The 26366-nt window shown below is 35.4% G+C and overlaps 1 protein-coding gene across 1 annotated transcript in view; it reads right to left on the reverse strand.

The window, feature by feature from the left end:
- Positions 1-26366, reverse strand: part of LOC309408336 (connector enhancer of kinase suppressor of ras 2-like) — a gene marked incomplete at both ends in the record, with an annotated part of 202104 nt that overhangs the window by 22817 nt on the left and 152921 nt on the right. Inside the window, 4 exons of the mRNA XM_082004142.1 lie at positions 1422-1597; positions 2984-3032; positions 6715-6763; positions 16787-16821. Coding sequence (XP_081860268.1) covers positions 1422-1597; positions 2984-3032; positions 6715-6763; positions 16787-16821 — 309 coding nt within the window. The remainder of the gene's footprint in view (positions 1-1421; positions 1598-2983; positions 3033-6714; positions 6764-16786; positions 16822-26366) is intronic.

Consider the following 26366-nt stretch of genomic DNA (forward strand, 5'->3'; position numbering starts at 1 on the left):
CCTACACTAAGAACAGCCATCCAATCAATTGAAATACTAAACATATTTTCTCCATAATGATTTTACTTTAAAAAAGCCTATTTACTTCATCACACGATGTTAATAACTTCTGCGAAGTAACTAAACTGACAGTTTCTTAAAGGAGCTGCATTCATCCTAATTCCCCTTTGCTGAAGATTACAGAAAACCTTTCAGCACCAAATACAGCACCTAAAATAGCATTCAGGACATCAACAACTACAGAGAAGAATTCTCAGTTTCTTCATCATACAGTCTACATTTTAAAACTGTTTTGTGGATGCCTCTCTTTAAAGTCACGATTGTGAAGATCATCTGCCCTGCTAATAATAATTGAGGAGGTTCCTACAGCAAGCTCACTAGTGATTAATTGGAAAAGTAATAACTAGAAAGTATCTCTTGTCCCTTTTGCTTCTTTTGAAGTAATTTACCAGGAAAAACAAGGAGACATATTAACACCAGCCAAATTCTTGAAAAGTATTAGCAAGTGTACTATGCAATATGGCTTATCTGTAAACAACAGACTGAAAATCAGTGGGACACATAATAACTACCACCTTGCACGTAACAACGTCAAACAAACAAAATGTACAACACAAAACCTGAAGGCCTTTGTCATCCACAGCCTGAAACAATACTGTTTTGGGCTCCAAGAAAATACTAAAACTGAAGATAATTATGCTATTAAAATTGTCCCCTTGAAGAAAATGGAAAATACGCACTAAAATGTCAGTAATCAAAGCAGGCTGTATGCAGGCAGTTTAGACCAGGCGCTGAGGCTCAATGCATACAAGTGGAAGAATAGCAGTCTAACGATCCTTGACTTCTCCCCTCCATTATTTTGTCCTACATATATGCAGATTGCACAAGCGTAGGCCCAGTGGTTTTCAATAACATTTTGCGAAGAACAGCATTTTACACATGAGAAACTGCAATCTCCAGTCTAATTCAGCAAAAAGCAAGAGGAACATCTATAGAAGAATAACTTTCAGATAAAGAGATCTACAAATTCAGATTTTCACATCTGCTTCACATAATGCTTAACTAACATGAATGGTTACACTATATACATTTCCCCACACAACTGCAACTAAGGAGAGCTAAATGTGAACACTGTGTTAGTCCAAATAAATAATATCTGTGAAAAAGTATTAACTACTGACGTATTCACTTCTTTAAGAGTGCCATGAACACTTGCTATTTTATTAAGCTTGGACATGTACTCTGGAGACTTTAAAAAACAATATCAATTGAAATATTTCCAGCCAGAGTGACCGAGACCTGGCAATTAAAGTGGCAGTTCACTAGCATATCCTACCATGTAGTAAAAATAGACTTTATTCAAAAGAATTATAAAGCTTAAGGTTCAATTTTAGCTTTCTGCAAACACAGAGTTAACTTACATTCTGGTTTGTATACCAGTACAAGGATGAATCCTTCAGAATAAACCAGTACTTTTTCCATTTCTGTGTGAAATAACCTTTGGCATCCTTTTTCTTCCATAGCCAGCCTTCACAATCTCCATGCCCCAAGTCTTTGCAGGAAATCCGTCTTCTGCTCCCACTCGTTAGAGAGCTCCCTGAGGATGCGACAATAGTGTGAGACATCTCACTGAATGAAAGAGTGAAAGAACTATTCTCAATATAAACACACCACTAATTTTTAATGATGATTCAATTCAAATTCCTTCAAGCCAAATCCTCTCCAGTTTCAGGAAGAGGAGATTGAATGAACAATTTCCAAATTCAGCAATGCTCTGCAATCTTGGTTTCAGCAAGAATACAAAACAAAAAGGGCCTGTTTTATGTAATGATTTGTTTAATCTCTAGAGGGTTCATTTCTCTTAGGGCTGCATTTTTATCTGATTAAGATGGGCATCATCACTCCAAAGTAAAAATGTATTCATTTAGCCCTGAAACTCGGAGTATGACATAATCTGTACACAGATGAAAATACTACTTCTTCGGTTTATCTTCTGTTACCACTTTTAGCAATAGAAGGCCTGTCAAATTCTGAGAATTTTTAAACTCAATTTTTATAGTCAATATTAATTGTCAATAAAAAAGAAAGATCATCCACTTCCATTAAAAAGTGCACATTATTACATTTCTTCTATCCCGAATTTAACTAACAACAACATTTTAACTTTACTGCATCCTGTTTATAGGCGCAGCACCAGGCGCAGTTTTTGTTGTTGTTATTTCAATACATCTTAACTGAAAGGCTTAAAATTTTAGTGTGCCTTGTAAATATCAGTAAGAACAGTTTTCTTCTTAATTATGGAATCGTTTTTCCTGAAAAACACTCTGTAGGAAATTTCCTTAAAATATTAGACATTTTTCTGTGAAAAATCAAGTTGATACTGCTACGAGAATTATATTTATCCTACAGCTGTGAGGCAGTGAAGAAATTTAGATAACATGGAAACACCATCCTTTGTTCTGCAACATTCCGCAACAAAGTTCTTAACGTTTTGCTCTTTTTAGAATAAGATACTGTGCTGTCTCCTGGTCAGGTTTAGATGTATTAAAAACATAGTACAACAAAAGGAAGATTTTCACAGAAGGACAGTGAACCAACAAACAGAATAAAAAGAGCTCACAGGCCATATACTTTCTACTTTCATATGAATTTATTATGTTGTAACTATTTTTTATATGTTCATTGTTTTAACAGTCTCAAATAGGCCATGAATAGATAAAGAAGCAGAGCAGAAGGAAATGGCAAAATATGCAGGTAATACCTTTCCTCTACTTAAGTCAGTGGAAATTTACCACAGAGTCAAGCAATATTGTAACTTCTAACACATTTATTTGCTATTTTAATTTGGTATTTTAGGTAAGTGTTTACTGTCAAATTTAGAAATTTTTGAATTAAGTTGAATTTTGGCATTTGATCCAGATCACTTAGTATCGGAGAAGTCGTCTCATTTTCTAGTTTCAAAATGTTAACTTAAATAAGTTACCTTTTGACCATTTTCTGCTTTTTACCCTGAGGGATGCGTAATGAAATGACTGTAAAGAAAAAAAAAAGAATTTATGAAAAACCAGTGCAGGTCATAGTAGTAACATGAAACAACTGGCATTCACTACTGTCTCCATGGTTATCTTAGAGTTAGTTATCACAGGATCTTGTTTTTGTCTTTTTTCTCTTACTACTGTTACAAACCTCATAAAGAAAACAACACAGTGCTAAATCTGCAAATTAAAATCCCCCCTCTTTTTTTTCAATTATTAATTACAATTGCAATCAAATCATTAAGGATTCTTTGCATGAATGGTTCCGCAGTAGTGTGAAAACTAAGAATATAAGAATATACACTCATATGAATGACCTAATAAAATGAATGATACTTGAAGTTTGTTGTAATTATACATGAGATAGTTGTACAAATATTCAATTCAAAAAGAAATATGCACCACAAACATTATATAGTTAATGTGTAAAGTCATGTGTTCAATGACATGTTGAAGTCACATTCTTTAATTGTTTCCAACTATAGGAAACAATTAAGTTTGTTAGGTTGGTAGGTTGACAGAATAACTGAGGAGAAAAAAATAAATTCATTCTTTCATGGCTGCATTATAAAACTGTCACAGAATCTTAAGAAAAAAACAAAAAGGATCTCATAGTTTAAACCTTTTAAAAACAGGGATACTACTCAAAAGATGATAAGGATTTACCTCAAACATGTAAATGCTGGAGGAAAAATTACAGGTTAACACGATGAAGTAGCTGCCTGATTGATAACTGTTGCTGCCATTACCGGTAGAAAAACCAACAGACATTCACAGCATGACAAACCAGCAGATCCAGGCAAAGGGTAGCATGGAAAGGGCCATCTTTTTAATTTTCTTGATTTTTCCTTCGTGACAGATATCACTCAGCTCAGTAGAGAGCCTAGAAGAAGGGCGCCTCAGTCACTGGCAGGGATATCTATCTCTGTGCTACCTTAACTAGCGATATGACTACAGATAATTACCTTCTCCCAGAGATCATCTGACTGCTTACCCTACCCTACGGCAGCTCCTCGCCATGCGGTCAAAAAGCAAACACATGCTACAAAAGCCCATATTAACAACTGTGGTACAACATTAAATTAGTGTTTAAACATCACAATATTAAAATTTAAAATAGCTGTGGATTATGATTAAAATAAAAATGCTTAAATTAATATTTAGGATAACAAAGGGTTACAGCTTAAGAGCTATAGAAAAGCAACAGCTGAAAACAGGACTCCGACTATCGGAGAGGCAAAGTTTTATTTTAAATAAGAGTGGAGGAGGGGCGAGTTGTTTTGCACATGCACAGACCTATTTGTAACCCTTCTGCAATTTAACCAGTTTACAGCCTTGAACAGCATGAACATATTCTAGTGACTTGCAGAAATCAGCAATTCTTGACTCCTGAGAGTTGGCTCAGAGAACACCAGCTTTCTCTGTTCTGTTTATCTCAGACTGTTCTCCCAGTCAGTCACAGTATATGAATGCTTCACAAAAGTATTGTCATTCTGACAGGTGACAAGCTCTGTAAGTGTATATGCATTATTGTATCACCATAAGAGAGTACATATTCGCCATTTACTTGATAGCTGCAAATTTATCTCTGTTTTGAGCACTAGAGAAGACAAAGATTAATGCTTGCTCCTGTGCTATAGGAAACATGGTAGAAAACAGCCAGAAAATGAAAAAATGAAAATGAGCATGTGAGAAAGTATTAAAGATGCACAGCAACATTGTTTTTTTTAATTGATGCATTGTAAGCCACAGCACCAGTACTGGTCAGTCATATTGTCCCAACTGGAGTTCTGTGGAGACTGTGGCTGAAATAAGGTGTTCAGTGTTCCTCTTTCTGTACAAAAATGGATTAGGACAGAGCAGGTATCTGTTTCTGAAAAACAGATGACCAATTTTGTCCATAATTTAGGCTAAAAAATGTAGTGATGAAATAAAACCCTATAATTAGCTTACAGTTTCCATATGAGATTGAATTTAAAGAACTGCAAGAAAATGGAAAAACTGGAGGATATATGCAATAGGATACTAACCAGAAACTGATATGCATCATTCAATATAAAAGTTTTAAAAATAATGAAAATACAAGCACAACAAATCAAGGAGAGCTGAAAATACCAGCTCTTCTAAAAACAAAAATGAGCCTTACTATGTTTTGTTTATACAAACATACAACGTATTCAAAGCAAGAAAACAAGAGAAAGTGAAAGGTTTGCAATACCTTGGGAATCAGTGCTTAATTAGCACTGCTGAATTACAAAATTCAAGCTTCATATTCTAAGAGATACAGGAACTACTATGTAATTAACTTTGTGGTAAACACTAAGAAAACAGTCAGAACTCGCAACTTCAAAATGACTCAGAGTTGCTCTGGGAAACACAGAGATGATGTGAGAACACACTGTGGCTGTCAGCACTTAAGTTCTCATCTCAAAACCACAACACGAAGTAGAACGTTAAACAAAATGTGCTCCCTCCTACCCCAACCCAACAAGCAGCACACCACGGGAAAAAAAAAAAAAAGTGATAGAATTGAATTTGTGCTACATGAAGCTAAATTAATGAGACCTCAACATAATCACAGTGTAGTAGTAGGATTGCTGCCACAGAATCAACAAATGAAAAGTTATGCTATGTTTAAAAAAAATGCCCCAGAGACTAGAGATTCATTTACACGTCAGGATGAAAGGAACCAAGCCTATTTATGCAAAACTGCTTGCGTGTATCTCTGCTAGTTTGAGCCTGAGGAGTTTTTAAGGAAAACCATCAACAAGTTCCGAACACAGCCCTCCGTGCATTCACTAGCAAAGCACAGAAATCACAGGGACACAGCGATGATTCCTCACGTTGTATGTATTAGCTTATTTGCAGTACCAGGACCCCTGGGAACAGGTCCAAGTGTTTTCCAGTGGAGGTAGCAGGCAAGGTAGGGATTGGCAGAGGCGGCATATCAATAAACACAACTGCAGGTTTTCACAAACTGCAGAAAATGTAGTCATATACCTTTCGCTATTGTCACTGGCCTTTAGCCTCACTTTGTAAATATTTGGGAGGTAGAATGACATCTGGCAACTTTTGAAAGTTATTTATCACTTACTTAGTGAAAACAGTGCTAAGTCGTAATGAAGAAATAGGCATTCTGTAAATGATGGTTCTGTGAAGGTTTGTCCTTGGTGTGAAATATTTGTCAAAATACTAAAAAATAAAAAATAATGTCTAGATATTTTCCACTGAAGATCTTCAAAATTGGTACCACAAAAATCTTTGAAAATCTTAATCCCACATCTCCCTAGCATAGTATTCATGCTATTTAAATATTTTAAGAGGTGTTAAAATTTTCTTTTCCTCCAGGGCAACCTTCCCTCCAGAGGTCCCTGCCAACCTAGACATTTTCTATGATTCTCCTCCCAAAACTCGTACATACCTTAGGACACATACTAAGATTCCTGCTAAATGTAACTAAGGGTAATGCATACACACTGACCTGCTGTGGTTGCAGTAGCTACTTTTCTGAATATGAAAATTATCCCTAGCTTTTTATTTTCAGATTTTTCATAATACAGACAAATTTGAAGGTTTGTGATATCTTAAGTATCTTTTAAAAATATGACAATGAGTTGAACTGTTGGGGATTTTTCTTTTCTTTTTTTTTTTTTTTTAAAGTACATTTATAAATCTTTACCTTCCTCATGGATGTGCTTCCTTGACGGTCAATGGCAGAACTAGCATATCTAGGACAGAGAGAAAGAAAGATGTCAAATAACTACAGGAAAAAAAATCATCTGAATAAGGAGTGCGTATACACACACTCTATGCATTTCCAAATGTATACTTACAGATGTAATCATGTTTCAAAATTATGTAAAATGTAGCACTTAAAATGAGACGCCCTTTGGAAATCTAACCATCGTTTTCAATGAACAGTGCTAATGTTGTTATGAAACGCAAAACCATTCTCAGTATTCTGACTTAAGAAAAAATAAATCATCTGAGAATATCTGGTTCTGATTCAGTCACTGGCCTAAAAAACCCTGATCACCTAAGATTCAAAAGCAACAACCCCAGTTCCTTCCTCCTAGAGATTAGAGTCTTAGGACATAGAAATCATTGGTTCTTTGGTGCGGGCTAACTCTTTATTTGCGCATTTCTTTCAGCATCAGCAACATTTAGCACAGGTACAGTGGATTCCTGGCGTGCAGACTAAAATGGGAAAGATCAAGCATTTGTAAACAGGAAAACATATACAAGTAAATAATTTAGCACGTTTGTTTTAAGAGTAATTTGCATTTTAAAATGCAACAGCTTACACATGTGTATTTGAACCGATATTCTGACCTTTAGGAGAGACTCATACGTGTTCCGTATCTTGCAAAGTTAGTTCCTTTGCATGTCATTACAGAATCAAACCAAGGATAACCCAAATTGCTTAGTATGTGTCTTCCTTTCAGTTACTTTTTTGGCACCTTAACTTTAGTGATATGTAAGCAGATGTATAAACACCCAGACATTAATGAGTTTGTAACTATCAGGCCAAATTTGACATGACTGTCAGGTACATTTGCCAGGTACAGAGAAAGTCTAATGTCTTCGTTTGTTCTGTTCTTTCCCCATCACCTCCTCTTTCATATTCTGGAAGCACTTGAAACCAGGAAATTCATAAAGACCACAGCTATTCAGCAGTTACCTAGAAAATTTAGATCCTCAGAAAAACAGCAATATTTTTACAGTACTGATATCCTAACGGTATCTTCTTGGCTGGCAAACAAGGAATGCAACAGTTACATCTGCTGTTGGAAGTGGAAGGAAGACCATTTTCCATGGGCCTAGAAACAATCGATGCAAAGAACAGAAACTCTTAGCAACTAAATGAACACCAAGTAAACTTCCCCAAACTAACTTCAACATAGGCTCCAACTGCTGCTACAGTTTAGTCATTATGCTTTTTAACATTAATATCTCTCTACTGAAGAACCTGGCATCCTGCTCAGTCTGCAGAAAGGCTGCTACAGAGCGCAGTTTGAAGTTCTAAATCCCTGCAGAAGGTCCAGGCAAAGTTTTACTTTTCTGAAGATGTGTGATTTGTGTCCTGACGCAATGGTACTGTGAAACCTTTAGGTTAGAAAGGGAAAAGCCTGAGAGAGTTTCTGTTCAGTAGGCCTGTTTGTGAATTTTTCACTTATTAAGGGGACGTTTTCTACGTACCTTTCTCATATAAATACTATGCATAAAATAATTTGTTTCTACATAATTAGTAGCACTTGTATTCCTAAATCCTTTAGAAACACTACAATAGTGAAGGCTGTGAGGTAGGTACACACATAGGAGTGGTCCTCCAAAATTTTTAATAGTGTACAGTTCTGATTCCTTAGCATTAAAGAGGAGAGAAAGAACCTGGAAAGAAACTCATCTGTCTCTCAAGGCAACTGAAGGCAATGCTGTGCAGGTTTATGAACTCCGAAGTGTTCTGAAGAGAATACAAAGGGAATAAATATTCAATGTCTCCTTGAATACAGGGGCTGTATAAGTTATATAAAGTTAGCAGTCAGCTTCTTTTGTTTTGAACCTTCATTCATTAACACACAATTAAGATTTTTAGTATTAACTTAAAACTCATGCAGCAAAGAGTTCCATAGCATTTTGAAACAGGATTCCATGGATACCAAAAATTCACACATACTTTAAAATGCAAAAATACTATCTATGATATATCTGAGCTTTCTTCTGGAGTTTTCTAAAGACTGGAGAACAAAGCAAGGAAGCATCACCAGAAGCCTTTCCTTATCCAATTGCAAACAGTATTGGTCATTGATGGAAACAGGACACTGAATCAGGGTCAACTTTGTTTATCTAGCACAGAACTTCTTAGACACACAATTTCCCCTCATGTTTTACAAAAGTAAGAAAAACGAGAAATGAGAAAACCTTAAAAAATGTGAATGTTTTTGCATATGTCATATAAATAGAAAAAGAATGCAAGAATGGAAAAATAATTGAGGGGAAAAATTAAAAGGGACTAAAAGGATTGTGGACATTTTTAACATATTCCCAGATTCTGTTGATCGTAATATCTGTCTTAAGTCAGAAAGAGAGAAAATGACATTTTCGCATTTGATGATTGCCAACGTTACAAGAAATCAAATTTGCCAGTAGAAACAACTACTGCATTGTCAGTTAAAAGCATCTATCAGTCCTGAGTCAAAGGAAATCTCCAGACTGCAGTGAAAAGATGGGCTGTGTAACACGAAAATTAAAATCATAAAAGTTAATAGGCAAGACTTAGAAGTTCTGAGCTGTCTGTAGATTACAAGGATTGAAAGAAACAACTGAAAACCAAGAAAGTTCGACTTAGAACATTTGGTAGAGGAATGGACGGACGCCCAAACTGCTGCAAGGCAGATTTTGTCATTAATGCTCCATTTCTGACTGCGCGTGAGAATGCCATAAATGCCCTCCAATCCTGCTGGGCATTTCCCCCCTGATTTCTGGTCTGCTGCTTTAATCATGTCTTTGACCCATCTGGAAAGCATCAGATTCAATGCTTCCATTCTTTCTCTCAGCCAATGTACAATATAAATAATACGTCTGTGTTTTTATCTGAAAAGTCCTTATTCAAGTTCTATTTGCTTCCATGCAAACCCAATAATGCATCTCCTTACAGCAATCACAGACTCTTACCAGCAAAAATGTTGTAAAGTTATAGAGGCAGTCTGCAATCAGGCTTTTGAAGGCTCTTCAAAAGTTGGCATCTTATGAAAGGTCAGGAATAGGTGTTCTGATGTGCAGTGAGCTTAATTTTTTTTTTTGGGGGGGGGGGGAACAGTTTTCAACAGCCTGCAGGAGATTTTTTTTGTGTGTTTTGATTTTTTTTTTTTTTAAAGATTGTATGTCTATCAAATACTCCTCCCCAAACCTAATTATTCCACAAATATTCAGTTTTACAGATCACAGAAGAAGAAATACTGATCTTTTCTCCTCTTTAGACAAGAAAATTATCTGTGTGAAAGTGACAGAACCAATTAATTTAGACATAGAGGAAACTAGTATGTTGTTCTGGTTGAAATACTCTGTGTCATATTTGGTTGAGTTATTCCTCACTTTTCTTTTTAGGAAAAGAGTTGTTACAGAAATGAAAGGGAAAAGACTGAAGGGGAGGGGAGGTGGGGTGGGAGGGAAGGCATGTGCAGTGATATGGTTATAAAGGCCTGGACTGATATTTCTCAAATTGATTAGAAGTCCTGATCTACTAAATGCTTGTGTTCTTGTGAATGTATAATACTGTTTTCGAAACAAACTACAGAATCCAGAAAAAGGAGGACCAATCACTTATGAGTAACTTATACCAATTTAAAAAAAAAAATAACAAATTATACAATTATTTCAGGGGGTTTGCAGAAAGATTCATTGTATAATATGACATAAAAAAGGCAAAATACTAGGCAAATAACTGCAAAACTTTAAATGAAACTTAATTTTGTAATAAAGCTTATTCTAAAATACATATTCTATTATACAGTTTTCCTCAAATGGATTTCTGAGGTATTCCTATTTGACAGAAATATAAAGGACCTTAGCAATGACTATTCTGAGTTTTGATATGCTCTGTCTATCTGTGTGTCATATATTGGAATTTATACAGATAAAAAGGTTGCCTTCCTCATATCTATTCTTCAGAACTTTGGCTAAATTATATGTTGTAAGCAAACTGAAACAAATATAAAAATGGAAGAAGAATTGGAGAAATACAGGTACTGAGAAGCAAGCACAGATCAAGGTTATATACAATCTGTCTCTGATCTCAGCACTAGATGCACACTGACTCAGTATTCAATCAGAATGGTGATGCTGAACATAGAGCTAACGCAGAAATGCTAACAAGAATGAGCTAAAAAAAGATGGGAATGACTTTGACCTATGTGGAAGCAAAACACTGAGAATTTAAAGGACTCAAGTAGGTGTGGTAACTTCCAACTTGCATATTAAAGGACGTGCAAATGAAGTGCAAGCCTAGTGATAAGATTTGTAATCAGGATTTCAAATGAAGAACAGTGTTGTGTTGTTAGAAAACAGCAATAATAAATTGCTAGAAAACAAATTAGAATGGAAAAACCTAGAAGTATGGGGGGGTAGCAGAAGTACTATATTACAGTTTAATGTATATGATAAAAGCTGTAAGAATCAGAACGTAAAGACATACCTGGTAAAGAATTTCTAATGAATGCTGAGAATTGTCACCTACCAAATACTGAATATGTGAAATCAACAGTGTAGCTGCATACACCTCTGCACTTTTGCTACCAGAGCAGTTATATCAATTTCAGAGCACCACCAGAACTCTGAGTATCCTGCCATATAGAAAATCCTCTTACAGCGAACAGAAGTGACTCGCTATTTCTTCATGAAACAACTATCACTAAACAAGTGCAACTGTGAATAACACCTCCATGTTGAGACTCATTCCTCTTTTCCTTTTACAGAACATGGTTTCATTTTCTACCATAGAAAGATAACACACCTTTAATTGTCCCATTAACTTTAGGAAGGGATAGTGTTTTATCTTGTAAATTTATAGAATATCTACTGAAAACAAGGACTGATTTTAACCAGCTGCATACAAATTAAGCATCCCTTGATCACATAAGCAATGCTCAGAAAGAAGATGAAATAAAGTATCTCTTACACATTATCAGTGCTTTTAATTATAACATCCCAATTCTCTTTGTATTACCTTCAGGGTCATTAAAATCCATCACTCAATGAAAGTTATAAATGTATCAGAAGAAACTGATGTAGCTTATTAGATTGCTATCAGTTTGGCTTCTCCACAGGTGACAGGATACAGATAATAAATCCCAATGAATGAATACAGTCTAGAAACAAGAATAATTACTTTGAGTGTTACTTGCCTTTCACCTCATCTTTGGTATTTGTAATAGTTACAATCTATATTGTTGACTTTTTTACTTTTTTAAGCTCCTAGTCTGGCAATAATGGATAGGATTATAAACTAGAAGTAATACAAAATTGTTCTAGTGGCAACAAACTGCTAATATGCATTTACCATTGGTTAAACAATAATTTTAGTTACTAATAATTTCTTTGATTTGTATTTATTTATTTGACCAAACAGAAAAATCCAAACTTATCTTTTGACTACTCAAATTTGCAATAGTTTTTTAATACACGGAAGTTTCCAGTAGGTAAAAAAAAAAACAAAACCAAACAAAACTATTTGCCAGAGTTTACTCCTGGACTAGAGATAACTAGGTATAAATTACTTGATAGTGTATTTCATGTTCTGTCATGGAACAACATGCTCTGATCATTTCGACCGGGGACCTATGAGGAATTGTCCAAGTTGATGCAGTCCATAAACAGGCTATTTTGAGAGCTTTTTTGGCTAGTTCTCTGTAGCATGGCTCCTGTTTCATAATGTTACATAAATGTAGGACCTCAAGTATACAGCACAGATGATCAAGAGAGAATTTCAAAGCTGTTGGTTAAACATTATGGAAAACAATGAAGCCTACATTTGAAAATATACTGTTAGTGCCTGCTGCCACCTGGATACTTAGAAGCATATGGCAATTCAAAATGGAGAGAGCTTGAGTAACATCTCTACTGATCCACAGCAGCTATGAACAACTAGAAAATGCACCTATCAACCTGCTCTTTTTTACGTGGCAAATACTTGGGAGATGTAAATATCTAGATGCAAGGGGCATGCAAAGCTCTCTTCAGTCTTCATGTCTCACATTCTGAATTGCTTCAAGTGCAATCTGGTTGCAGCTCCACCGTAAATAACTTGAGAAAAAAAATTGAAATTCAGCATATTAGAAAATATATTTGTGCAGAAAAATATTGTAGGTACAATGTGAAATTTCCTTATGGCTGCTCCACAAGAACACATATGTAGCAATCTGGATTTATCTGTCTGGTCACAGGAATGCATTTATAACCACCTTGCCTGGATTCACGATTTATATTTAGGTTATTAGAACCTCCATGGCTTATGTAACGTGTTCCTGTTACAACAAGTAAATCCTCTCTGCAAATTAATTATTGAGTATTTTGTAGTGAGATTTGAAATCCCTTCTCAGTTCCATGCTGGCTCAGCTACTGGCTCAGAACTACGCTACAGGCTATTACTTGACAGCTCAAGTACCAGCCCGCTAGCTCTGGTGCAACTGTACTCTTCTGCAGTCACTGCAATACAGGTGTATCTGTACATGCAAAGTTGACAAAACAATGTCAAGACTAAAAGTTATTTTCAAACTATTTATCTCTTCTTACCTCTCCACCATTAAGCTCTACTGAAAAAAAAAAAATTTCCAAAGCGTGCCACTGTGGACATGATTAAAACAATGTTAAAGCATTAATATTTACAAAGGCAAAACGTGCTATGAAAAAGAACCTGAGCAGCATTTTCACATGGAAGCTAAGTGCGAATAGTCATAAACCCCATTTATTCAACTAGCAGTTGTGCAATGCATGAATGATACAATTCTTTTCTGTCCTCTCTTTCCCTTGCAAGCCTGTGTGGTTAGCTAAACAGAGTAAGATCTTCAGACCCAAGGTCTCAGTAATGTCATGGTTATATTACACACGCATGTCTAGAATCCACAGATGTCAAGGATTCTTATTACTAGAAAAAATTTCTCCTAAAGCAAAATGAAGGTCAAAGAACACGGTGAACCCCGCTAAGCATACAGTCAGATGTTTGTTTGCCAAAAAGCTGCACCAGAGACTACATGTTAGACGCCCATTACCCCTTTCTCATTTGTGAAACAAACAGGGTAAATTGCTTCTGATAAAAACAAATCAGCTGCTTCTTCAGGAAGCATTTAATTTGGCTTGTCTTCCTAAAACCTCAGAACACTCACATTTAGTGATTCCACCTCCACTTGCAGAGTGTAATTTCCTAAATCATGACACCTGCTCAGAAGTGAAGAGTCACAAGCTGCCTGTGGCTGCCCTACTTTTCTAGCCACAAGACTGCTTAGAAGTGGAGCTCAGATTTTCTGCATCAGTCAGATAGGGGCAAGAGTCTAATGTGTGAATGGACAGTATCTTGTAACGAGGGGTGTGGGTGCGCTGCATGGATGGTGAAAGTCTAACCCTTTGTGTAGTGCTGGGGCAGAGACGTGATGTAGATGTGTCAAAAGAGTTTGGAAGAAACCAGAGTTGTAATGCAGAAACACCCAGCTTTCATTCTGCTCAAGGCTAAAAAAAAAAAAAAAAAAAGCTGCTAGACTTGTTTTACAGTCTACTCATTCGAAGAGTTTAAAAAGCTAGATCTTTATAGTAACCTTCTGTAGTCTCGAATTTCTTGCACAGCTGCTAGTGTTTTCAGTATATATTCCCTGCAGCATGCAAGTACATTCCACTATGTGCAAGAAGCATTTTTTTCCTATTTTTTGTCTTTTTTTTTCTTTTTTTTAAATAAAAGGATGCAATCATATCCCAGAAACTGCATAGGCAGTTAATGAAGATAAAGCTGTACAGTTAATGAAGATAAAGCTATTTCATACAAATATGTGAATCCATCCACACAGTTTATCTTCAGCTCCCCAAAACCTAACTATGTGTGATGAAAATCTCAGCTAACTTTAAGCTGAAATATTTTGGTTTAAGCTGTTTAAACCACTTAAAAGAAGGTTATTAGGAGCAAGAAGATACCATTCTATCTCTTTTAAAATATTTTCAACATGTTGAAAAGATACAATATGGTCATGTTCTGGATCTGAAATTTAAAGTGTGTGTGGGAAGGATTAGGAAAGGGAGAGTCATTCTATAAAAGAGTATAAAAGAATAGCCTTTTGCTAGAATATAAAAGAATAGCCTTTTGCTATGAAAGTTTGCCAAAATTTCATCAAGTCATATGTCCCTGGAAAGTATCTCTTGGCAGGTGTCTGGTAGAGACTTGTGTCCTGTCCACCAAGGATGTTCCATCTGGATGGTAATGTCCCTGCCAGAACTGAGCATGTGCAATCCGGTCAGAATAATTAGGCGTGCTTTGCTCTAGGAAGAATAAAATTCCTTTGCTTCCTTGTGACTGCAAGAAACTATGGGTGTGGGGAAAGAAGACCAAAAAAATGACTGAGAAGTATAACTTTTTTGGGGGAGGGGTTTGTGATTTCTCTCTGTTGCAGAAAGTCAGGTAGGAAGGACTTGAGCAGCCATACTGGAATGAAGGAGAGCGAGAAAAGGGAGTGACAAAAAGTATGGAGAAACCAGTGTGAGGGAAGAAGAGGACAACAGCACCTGGCATGACGGAGTTCGGAGTCTAAGCGAAAACAGTAAATACGTTAAGACTGACAGAAGACAGTATGTTCTGAAAACTCCAATGTAAGATGTAAGGGCAAAAGGTGAAATCCAATTGTTACTTAAAAAGAGTCTGAGAATGACACACTCTTCCTTTGCCTTATACAAGATGGATGCTGCTCTGGCTCTGAACTGGGACTAAATACTAAGCGGGACTATGCTTAATTTACTGTCAAAGTAAGAATCTGTATTTAGCTGAGGTAATGGGAGATGAGGTAATGGACTACTACAATGGCAGCAATGGAGAGACAACACTGTCTTTTATAAGATGAAGTAGAATTTTACCTTAGAAAAAGTCTTCAAACTCCATCGTTACCTCACTTTCACCTGTGATAGCAGTGCTACTCAATTTAGTTGAATGCCCTTTTAAACATGCACAGCACCCTACAACTGAGCAAACATCAGTAAACTCTTACCATTACAACTGCCTTCGAAATGAGCTTCGGTGTTTAATACACGTATAAAGAGGTAAAAATGCTGACAAACCTGAAAAATCCTGCACGAGGTGCCTTGTGTTTGGTGATCAACAACTAATATTGTTGTACCTCAGACTTCTAGCTGTAATGCAGCAGTATTTATACCATTGAAGAAAATAATCATCAATTGCAAATCATTTAGATTGGTGAAGGCACTCTAAATTTAATTAATTATTTTATATTCAGTGCATGGTTTAGCTTCTTAAATAGATTTAGGCCATATACAGGATGAAAAGATGTAAAAAAGAATAATTATCCTTATGAACAGATTCCAATTAAGCTTAATTATGACATTCTATGATACCCAAGTGTCTGTTATTTCAAACTTATTCTTTTAATGTGACTTATTGGATGCAACTAGAATATGAACATACTTCAACAGATAAACTGCAAAGGAAACAAAGTCAAAATCACTATTTTCTTCATTAGAATTAGTTGATTAAATTTATTGTAAGGGACAAACTGAAGTCTCCATTGTTAGTATTTCTCAGATGAGAGCCACAAATATAAACAGTAATTTTTGTACAGACTGAATTAGCATTTAGATGTTAGTTGAAAAATTCTGCCTGTTATTTCCAAAAATCATGCTAGACATGCGTTATACTTTTCATCCTCAGAGTGATTCTGAAATACTAGATTTCAAAAGTTAAAAAAAAAAAAAAAAAAGGGTTGCGGGGAACCATCTGCTACTTTATAATGGTACAATTTTTCCCCCTACTAACCTTTAATAAACTTACATCTGAAATATTTTTTCAACTGTTGTAATTTATATTTATATTTGATGTACTTAGCAAATGAAAATTTTGACTTTTACTAAATGATATTAATGCTTTTCTCACTAAACCCTAAAAATTTATTCTTCAAACACTGCAACCAAATTTCTAAAAGTAAACAAGTAAATATAATTCATAGATAGATTATGTATATATTTAAATACAGAATAACAGAAGTAATTACCTTTCAGTATCTCCACTGACTGTGTCTCCTGCTCGCTGTAGAAGAAAAACAAATAGCATTAAGCATGACTAAAGACTATACTTCCTTGGTGCACTTAACATAGCGGTATCTGCAGCAAAAGAAGTCACAGACGTAAACCACAGTAGTCATTCTGTACCTCTCAGGAAAAGGAAATGGAAAATTTATTTCAATTTCTAACTAAATGTTATTTCACAATGAAGATCATGTTTAAAAGCAACTTGCATCTGCACATATAATATAGTTTCGGCTGCTGTATAATAGTGATCAAAGCTCTTGAAAAGAATAACAGAGCTAAAAATGTGTTAGAATGTCAGTGTTTGCAAAAATGTTAATATTTGAAAGGAAGTTTGTTAAACGTAAAGGACAAATATTACAATATAGAATACAGAATTTCAGAAGAACTAACTGTAGAGGATTTTAGGAACAACAATGAACCTGTCATCAAAGCTTTCTTTAATACCGTTCTTACACAGATTTACATAACTTCATTTAGTACACTGGTTAGTCCTCTGAGGTTTGTAAATGAACATGTCTTTAGTAGTAAATGATTCAGGATTAAAAAATAAAATCTTCAGACTGTTTTTGTTACGTTAAACCAAGTTTTAGGATGGAGAATTTTTCCAACAGAAAAATCCAACAGAAACTAAAAAAGTTTCTCATCTTGAAATGACAAAAACGTATGTTTTAAAATTAATGTGTATTTGCAGAAATTCACACTTGAAAAATCTTTTACTCTAAACGCTTTCTGAATAACCAAATAGGAAACCGATTATTTTTTTGAAGTACAAAGTTTGTGTTTTAATATGACTGCTGTAGGTATACTGTAAGATATTTGATCACACATGACTTCAGAGAACTGTTACAAAACCGAAATGCATGTTGCACACGTAAGAGACAGGAAGTTTTCTGGGTCTGTTTAACCACATGGACTACATTCTAACAGCATGCCTTTCTAAGAAAGCTCTAAAATGTTCAGGGGACAAGCACGCCCTTTGCCACCTCCCTCCCTTCACATATCCCCCGGTATATCCATATACAGAATCATTTACCATCTTTTACTGTGCCATTTCTACTATAGATAATAGATGATTTGCCACTTGAAGGAGGCAAAAAACCCTTAAGTGACCAACTTACCCTGCTAATAACTAATAAGTTTGGAGGGGATTGATGATACCACGGTAATGTTAAAACATCTGAGGAGTCTTGTTTGCCACTTGCTTGCATCTAATAAGATTAGGCTAGTTATCTAACCTAAGATCAGAAAGCCATTTTCCCTTGACTAGGACACAACTACTTTTTCTCCTTTTCTCTTAAGCATTCCTGTTGTCCAAAGCATTCCTCATATCCAAAGGAGAATCACCCTGCCACAGGAACACGGTGAACATACAGTAGGTTTATTCATGGCAGAAATTTATTTCTAACCTATAAAGCACATGAAAGTACTGACAGCCTATGTAAAGTCCAAAGGGGATCACTAAATCAGTACATGAAGTTTTATGGTGATCATTGTAATGATCACAGGGCTGAAAATTAAAGAATGGTAAGAACTCTTCCTGATTTGGCAGCTGGTACATTCTGTGACATGCTTGTGTTTTGACTAAAACATTGCCACAGTTAACCCACACTCAAGCCAGAAAATGTGTCATGGCAAAACTGTCTATAACACAACATGTGACATGCACTTAGAAGTTTTTTGGGGTTTTTTCTGTCTCTTACCTTCCACAATAATTAGGATGCTACAGATTTTTCCAGTAACTCTTGTTGCTGCATTAAATACTATTTAGTACCAAAAAATTTGCCTTTTGCTTGTTCTGGTAATTGATTCAGCTAAAATATCTTAGCAAATGTGAATAACCGTAACCATTTCAAAGAGGGTTACCGTTCAAATATGATTATTTTAGCTGATGGAAAGTAATGAAACGGTGCCCTTACACTTAAAAGTAGGGAGTTCTCCTACATACCTTGCTGACAGCAGGCAAAGGTAGGAGCTCATTGAGGAACCGAGTACACAAAACTATAGCAGGCTTTCCTGAGTCCTATAAACAACTTAATCCTCCTCAGACTACACTGAAATCTACTCTAAAGAACCTACAAAAATGAAAATATACCATCTAGAAATATTCCTATTTTCTTGAAGCAGACTGTAAGAGATAACAGCGTACACCTACAGCAAAATATCTCTTTGAAGAGCTTCAGTAAAATTCTGCATAATAAATGTTGGATTTCTGCTGCTGCTAATGCACTATTAAATATAAATGAACCAATCCGATCATCCCTGAAAATACTGTGGGCAACCTAATAAAATATTGTGTGGCCAACCAAGTAAAAGAACTTTGACACAGCAGCACTACCCATGCTACTGTTATAAAAATAAAATGTATTCATACCAGAATGCTCAAAGATTTTCTTCGCATACCTCTCTGTCTTCTAGTGTTACTAATTTCAGCAACTCAAAGAGGGCAAAATAATTTAGTCAGTTTAAGTGTTTCCCATTCTATTTCTTAATTAGTAGAGGCCTTTCTTTTCCAAAACTGATCCCAAAATAAAAGCAAAGTGTTTTCCAAATGGAGGTTTATTCACTTTGTCAGGGAAGGGAGTGTGGGATGAGTCCCATCTGGGAGACAAAGCTAAGATTATCCTCCTTGTTCACGCTGTGCTGGGCATCTTCTTTTCCATCACCTGTATTACAAACTTTCACTACCACTACAGAACTAGCCCAGTTACTTATTTCCTTCCAAAAAAAAAGTACAACACGCACCTATGTCAAAGGTGATCACCTTGGATCATGGTTCCCAGATTCCTTTTGATCAGATGTAATCCATTAGTATAACTGTAAGCAATTGTTTGGATATTGTGAACTTCCATATATGAAACTGGAAAAGACATACTAGAGTGAAACGTGCTTCTGTTAAGAAAACGTGTTTTTCTAGAGGTCTTTCTTTCAACACCACTAATTTTTTGCATTAATGAACACTAATTTTCAAAGATATTGAATAATATAATCTAATTAAGTAAAGAATAGTCTGTAGTAGGGAAATTTTAGAATGGCTCTATAACAGTGGGAGAAAGAAAAATATGAGTTAACCATTGAAGTACTCATAGATTATGCAAATTGTAACTGATTATTAGTTCATTGCAATTTAGAAAAGAGCAAAGAAGAATATCTGTATAAATACAGAGAGGGAGAAAACAATTGATAAGAGTACTTGAAAGGTATTTGTTTTAAATATAATCACAATGCTAGCAACAGAAAACATATTTATGAACTTTTAAATTTTTATCAATACTTAATTTATTCAAAAATAATCTCTGCTTCTGACTCATTAATGACACACATATTATTACCAGTATTTAAGTATGGACACTAGATTACTACAGATTTACATAAAGATACATATGTCTGACCTTTTGGCTGAATTTTTATCCCTAGAGAAGCTATCGTTGGAGTACAATCTAGTTGCTAGCTTGAAATGCCAACTTTATAAAAGGATTTCTCATAGCATACATGGAAAAAACCCCACTCACCGGCATTTCTATAGGTGTGTACATATAGTTATAATTTCCTTGTATAATTGTAATTACATGCACAGATACAATACTGACAATGATTTATGTGTGGTAGGCTCCTATCTGCAATTTCAGCAACCTTATATATAATTTTTTTGAACAGTTGCTTCTTAACAGTGTTATGTTCCTGGTATTTGGAAAACAAATTGCGTTATCCTACTTCCAAAACTAAAACTTTACTTCATCTTACTAAAAGGCCACTTTGATGACTAGTAGACCTGTGGGAGGCTCAGGAGGCACAAGTCTTGTCATGCTGTCACAGACTATAAGGCACAAATTCTGTGAAATTCAGGTCACTGGCACCTATCAGCCTTCTTTAGAGTCAGCTTCGCATTTATGTAACTCTAGGGATTTTAGTGGATCTACTTCTGACTTACACAAGTAGGAATGAAAGGAGAATAAGGCCTATACAGTCAAACAAGCAGATCTGATGATCCTCTCGCAAAGCAAATCCTATAGAAACTCCTTTTTACCTGAAGTTTCTATAAATAACCGATAACCAAAAATTTGTTTCCTTGAACCAGGATTTCATAATGAAATGTAATATTTTCTTCTAAGAAGAAATCACATAAATCACAGAAAACAAAAGAAACCTAAACTGCAGAGAGAGCATGAAAACATTCAAAAGTCATTGTTTAGTTGTTATTTACTAGTGGAAGAGACTAGAATAGTTGGTATGAGGCTAGAATAGTTTGATAATGAGAGTTACTAATATCAATGGTCAAATGCAATATATTCATTCCATCTAGATAAGTCTTTTATTCAGATGCAAAAAGGATTCTTTTACCTTTATTATAAATACTGTTCTATTCTTCTATACCCAGATATTGAACTCCCTATGAAAATGATTTCTTCTCCTGCTTCCTGAACTCACACATTCATTATCTAAGCATTTCTTTACATTATGTTCGTTTAAAAGTGAAACAGCAGCCTTGTTGCCAAGGGCTTTACTGATGTCTCTAGCTCGGTGAGCTGATGCTTAACCCATTGAATACACTTGCAAAATTATCATGCTCAGCTAAAAATGAAAGCAGCCTTTGAGGTTTTTCTTCCACTCACTGAGGGGAGAAATAATAGAGATAGGAAATAATCTCACGCAAGCTACATCCACGTACAGTTCAGAGGTACTCAATTGTTATGCTGAAAAACAACAAGATGACAGGTGACAAAATTAACTCAGGGCAGAAGAAAAATAATCACTCAGAATTTTTAATTACATGGTACGCTATGAACATTATGTCAGCACATTACTATGTGTAAACAGAGAAAGCAGCAAAATTGTTAACAGAATGGAAGTTCCATTTTTGGAAAAATGTTACATTCAAAGAAGAAGCTATCCCAAATTATACATGAGGTTAAAAAAAGTATTCTAAAAGAATGTCGAAAGGAAGACTGCCCTGTGGCTAACAAAATTTATCTCATGTAGTAAAGCAAAAAATAGTCCAAAAGCACAAATTACAACAATGGATAAACTGTACTTTATATTGACCAAAGCCTACCTTTGTCCTCATCAATCCACTCTTTTAAAGTGAAAACCACCCTTTTAAAAAGAAATTAAAGAAATTTAAGGGAGGTTTAATCTGAACATCAAAGGGTATTAAAAAAAAGTAAAATCAACAAACAAAATCCACCCCCCCCCAAAAAAAACCAACAAAAAAGTTCTTCAAAAACTAAGAATGGATACTGCATTCCAAAGAAATGGGTGGGTTGGGTTTTTTTGGTCAAAGAAAACCAGTATATTAAATTGTAAATATATTTGTGATCTCCAACCCTCCTATGCTTTTCTAGAACAGACACCAGATATGATTTTGTTGCAATAAACTAACTAGAACTACTGAGTTTTATGGAATAAGCAATCTTTCCATGTTGTATGCTAGAAATCTTAATTTTACACAAGACGTATAGCAAACAAAGTGGACATTCACTTGAAGTATCCACTAAAGTTTAGAGAACAGAATGTTATTTCATTACAGAAAAATTACAAGGTAGAATTTAATGCAATTTAATAAGAGTGAAGTTTTACAGATTTCACATGAGAAACATAAGGCAGTTCTTCTCGAGGAAAAAAAGCGTTCAGAGCCCTAATACAGTTGGAAATCCAATCATGTGAAATTACACTGTTAGATGGAATGTATTTCTCAACTGCAAGCTCCTACTGTCATGAAGCACAAACATTTTCTTGCTGAGAAGTTAAGAACAGCCGACATGCAGCCCAATATTCAGCAGTGATTTTGCTGCACAGAATTCCGTGGGAAAGGGAAGGGAAGTGGGAGATGGGGAGTGGCTGAAGTTATAAGCATGTAGGGTAGCTCAAGAAGTTACACAGGTCAGGTAAAAGGTTAATTCCTTCCCATTCCTTCTCACTTTCCTCATTCCTCTAGGTACAAGCTACCCACGACCCTGCCATACACAGGGCTGACCTTTTCTGTCATGCAATGTTTTCTCTCATCCTCCAAAACCCCTTGGTCATTCTCTTGCTGGGGAAGGTGGGAAGCCTGCTGAGAAGGCAAAGAGGGAAAGGACAAGGACCAAGGCTGGAGCCAGTGAGTAAAGAGGAAGACTCAGGAGAGTCTTCAGAGTACTACAGCTGGCTTCCTGCATACTCTTTTGTCAGCAGCAGTAGGAGATATTTGTGTTATAGGGAAAATGAGTTTGCATATTTGTATTTGGTGCATTCTTCTGGATGATAAACGTTGAAATTATGTTAACAATAATACCATTTGTAGCTGATCCCTATTAGCAAATGCTGAATCATATCAACCCAAACAGCTGTTAAATTTGTCTTTAGAATATATATACAAAATCAGAAGATAAAATACTTTTTTTTGGTAGCCTGGAGAAATACTAAAAACAGGCCATCAATTCTTTTGCTAAAGTAATACAATACAGTAAATCTTAGCTCTATGGTGACTTTCTGGAGTCAAAAGACTCCAGAATGCTTTACAAATTGCAATATACACATGAGGATACTGTTGGTTAATGAATGCTTCATTTGCTAACTTTCAGTGGTGGTTTGTAGTGGTTCTTTTGAAGACTACAGAATAACATCACTTACATATGCTAATACAGCAAAATTACTTATGAAAACGTTGTGTAAGTTTGGATGAAGATAGCCTCATATTTGCTTTGCTGTAAAGTGTCCTAATATAACTATCAGTTTAAAGAATTCAAAACAAACAAGGTAGCCTAAACATTTGGAAGCAGGTGATAACACATAGCTTGTCTCACTGTTGAATTGTTGAAGCAGGTATCACAGGCCAGTGCAAACACAACAGCCCTAGCCACTGCAGTGTGTTCAACACAAAATTCCAGGCCCTCTCCTGAACTAATGCGTGACTGGAGCCCAAGGCAGATCTACAACAAATAATGGTCATACCTCTGCTGGGCTTCACAACTGCTCTATAGAGACGGGTGGACATTCTACGCCTGGGTTGAGACGCAGTACATTATTTCAGGATTAAGCGCAACCATTGTTCTAAGTTGCTTCCTGATCTGACAAGGTATATCTGAAACAAACGTCGGTTTGTGCTGTGCAGATAGGTCAACAAAATTTGGTCTACTTAGAGCATCTATACAGAGTTTTCACTTTGCATCATAGACAGAGTATAAAGGGTACCAGAGTTCAGATTTGATGGTAATTTCACTTCCTTAGTGCAGTGGAATTCATAGGCAAAACTTCTCAGCATATAACAGAACTTACGTTACAGAATAAGTTGCTGAGAACTAAAATCCACTCTCCTTACTGCAAATAGGTGTTTTTTATAGAAATCAAGGGCAACCATAGTTCTAGACTAACACTCTTCTAGGCTTTTTTTTCACAGGTTCAGGTTGATTATGAAGTTCTTGATTGCTGAATGAATGTGGAAATCTAAAGACTGTTGACATTATTATAAAAAAGAACACTTCTTAACATTTCATTTCCCTTTATTTTCCTTTGTACTGTAAAATGCCATTTCCTTTTTGAACTGTTTATAGATTAATGAAGAGTATAGTTTAGGGGATCATGTCTGAACAGAACTGTAAAGAAATATATTATTGGACATTGCTACTGAAGATCCATCTTACAGTACTAGCTAGATACTTACCAGCTCAAGCCTTCATGTGCACAGTTATGGTACAGTACAAATGCAAAATAATCTTATCTTACAATCAGTACAACTGGACAGAACCAATTTGAAGCCACAGAAGCTAGAAAGACTTATTTTAGCTTCTCTGAGCAGCTAGATTCCACATAATCATCCTCGTAGGGATTTCTCAACATAACTGCAAGGTAGGGAAAGAAGGTTTTCCATATTACAGATACTTAAATAAAAAGCACAGATACAATTTATTCAGCAAGGAAATAAAACTCTGAAGAAAGTAATTCTCATCCTTGACAATTAGTGCAGTTTTGTTTCTTCCTGCAAAGCCAGGAAGGAAGAAATAAAATATGAGCACATTTCCTACAAAATTGGCAATAAAAGACTCCTCCTTCAGTCATATGGAGCTGAATACATATGATTCTCACAGACTATCTTAATTATTATACTTATCTTAGTAGCACTCAGACTGCCTATCATCCCAAAAAAGTGTCTGGAACATCTGGCACATCCCAGCATGCATGCATTACAGAAAAAACAGATCTACATTGTTTTTGCACACATTTTAATTGTCAGCATGTACCGTTAAACTTTATGTCATTTGTCAAGCTGCCTTCTGCAGCTCCAAGAACAGTAAAATAGCATTTACATAATTCTGTGCTAAAAGGCATGCATTACCAACTTCCTGTGATCAGCAAGAAAAAAATAAAAAGCAAGTTAAGCAAGTTCTGTAAAACAATGACTAACCCTAAACTACTACAATTATTCAAATTATCTTTAAAAGAAAAAGCGACTACTGCCATAACATTCTCCATGACTACCCAAAAGCAGCCATTATTTCTGTTTTACTATGTAGGAAAGAATCTACCTTAAAATTCATTAAAATTTAAGTCTCTTCTACACACTGAATTCTACTTCACCAAAAATTTAGAAGATTCAATATTTTATAATCCAATTTCTTAATATATGATGCTATAAAACCAAATATTCAATTACTTTGTAGATAATAGGCGGAGAACATTTATCACCAAGTAAAACCAGATGAGAGATTATTATCTTTTTTGAGAATTTAATGTAGTAACTAGCAAACTAAATTTCAGAGCTTCAGAAACTAGTGCAAATCTGAGGCAGTAAAACCACAAAGTTGAACACCATGTGGATTTTCAGGCTGGGTCTGGAATAAGAGCGCCAATGTTCCTTTTAGACAGGAGTTGATTCCCATAGTGCAAAACATAACTGAGCAGCAGAAAATGTACAGTTCGCTAAACTTTTTTTTTTCAAATGGAACAGTTCTTTAAAGATGAAGATTTTTTTCCATTCAAGACTTTTTATGGTTTGTTTTATGGGAAAAAATGCAGAATGAAAAATTTCTCATGTACATCTACCGTGCAGGTGTCCTACATGATACATTGATTTTCTTCAGAATGAGCTCTGGTCATAGAAAATAAAAACATTGAGATTTTAACTCTATTCTTGTAAGTCCAGAGCTTATTCCAATAGCGTATTTCAGCGATGCTATAATGGATATACTTTTGTGATATTTACATATGTCTCGCTATTTAGGCTTAACCTGGTAAACAAAGTAACTTCAGAAATGAAACATTAGTAAACATAGGAAGTCATGGTCTAAGAAATATTCTATTGATTAATATTAATCATAACAGCCTTGTTAATTGTAATTGACTCTTCCTCAGATTCTGTGACACTCATCACAGAATTGCATATCGATTAAATTAGAGTTATAAATGTATCCTGAAAGGGGCAGTGTTTCTTGACAGTCGTATCTTACTGCAACATAGCTTTATGCATCATTTTATATCCTGGGCGTACTGCCAATATTGCATTACCTAAATATCCACTTTATATAGTAACTCTGCATCCTCACAGCAACTTATGAAATCAGTCTAATTGTT

Source organism: Phaethon aethereus (assembly GCF_964289735.1).
Source record: "Phaethon aethereus genome assembly, chromosome: 10".
Taxonomy (NCBI): domain Eukaryota; kingdom Metazoa; phylum Chordata; class Aves; order Phaethontiformes; family Phaethontidae; genus Phaethon; species Phaethon aethereus.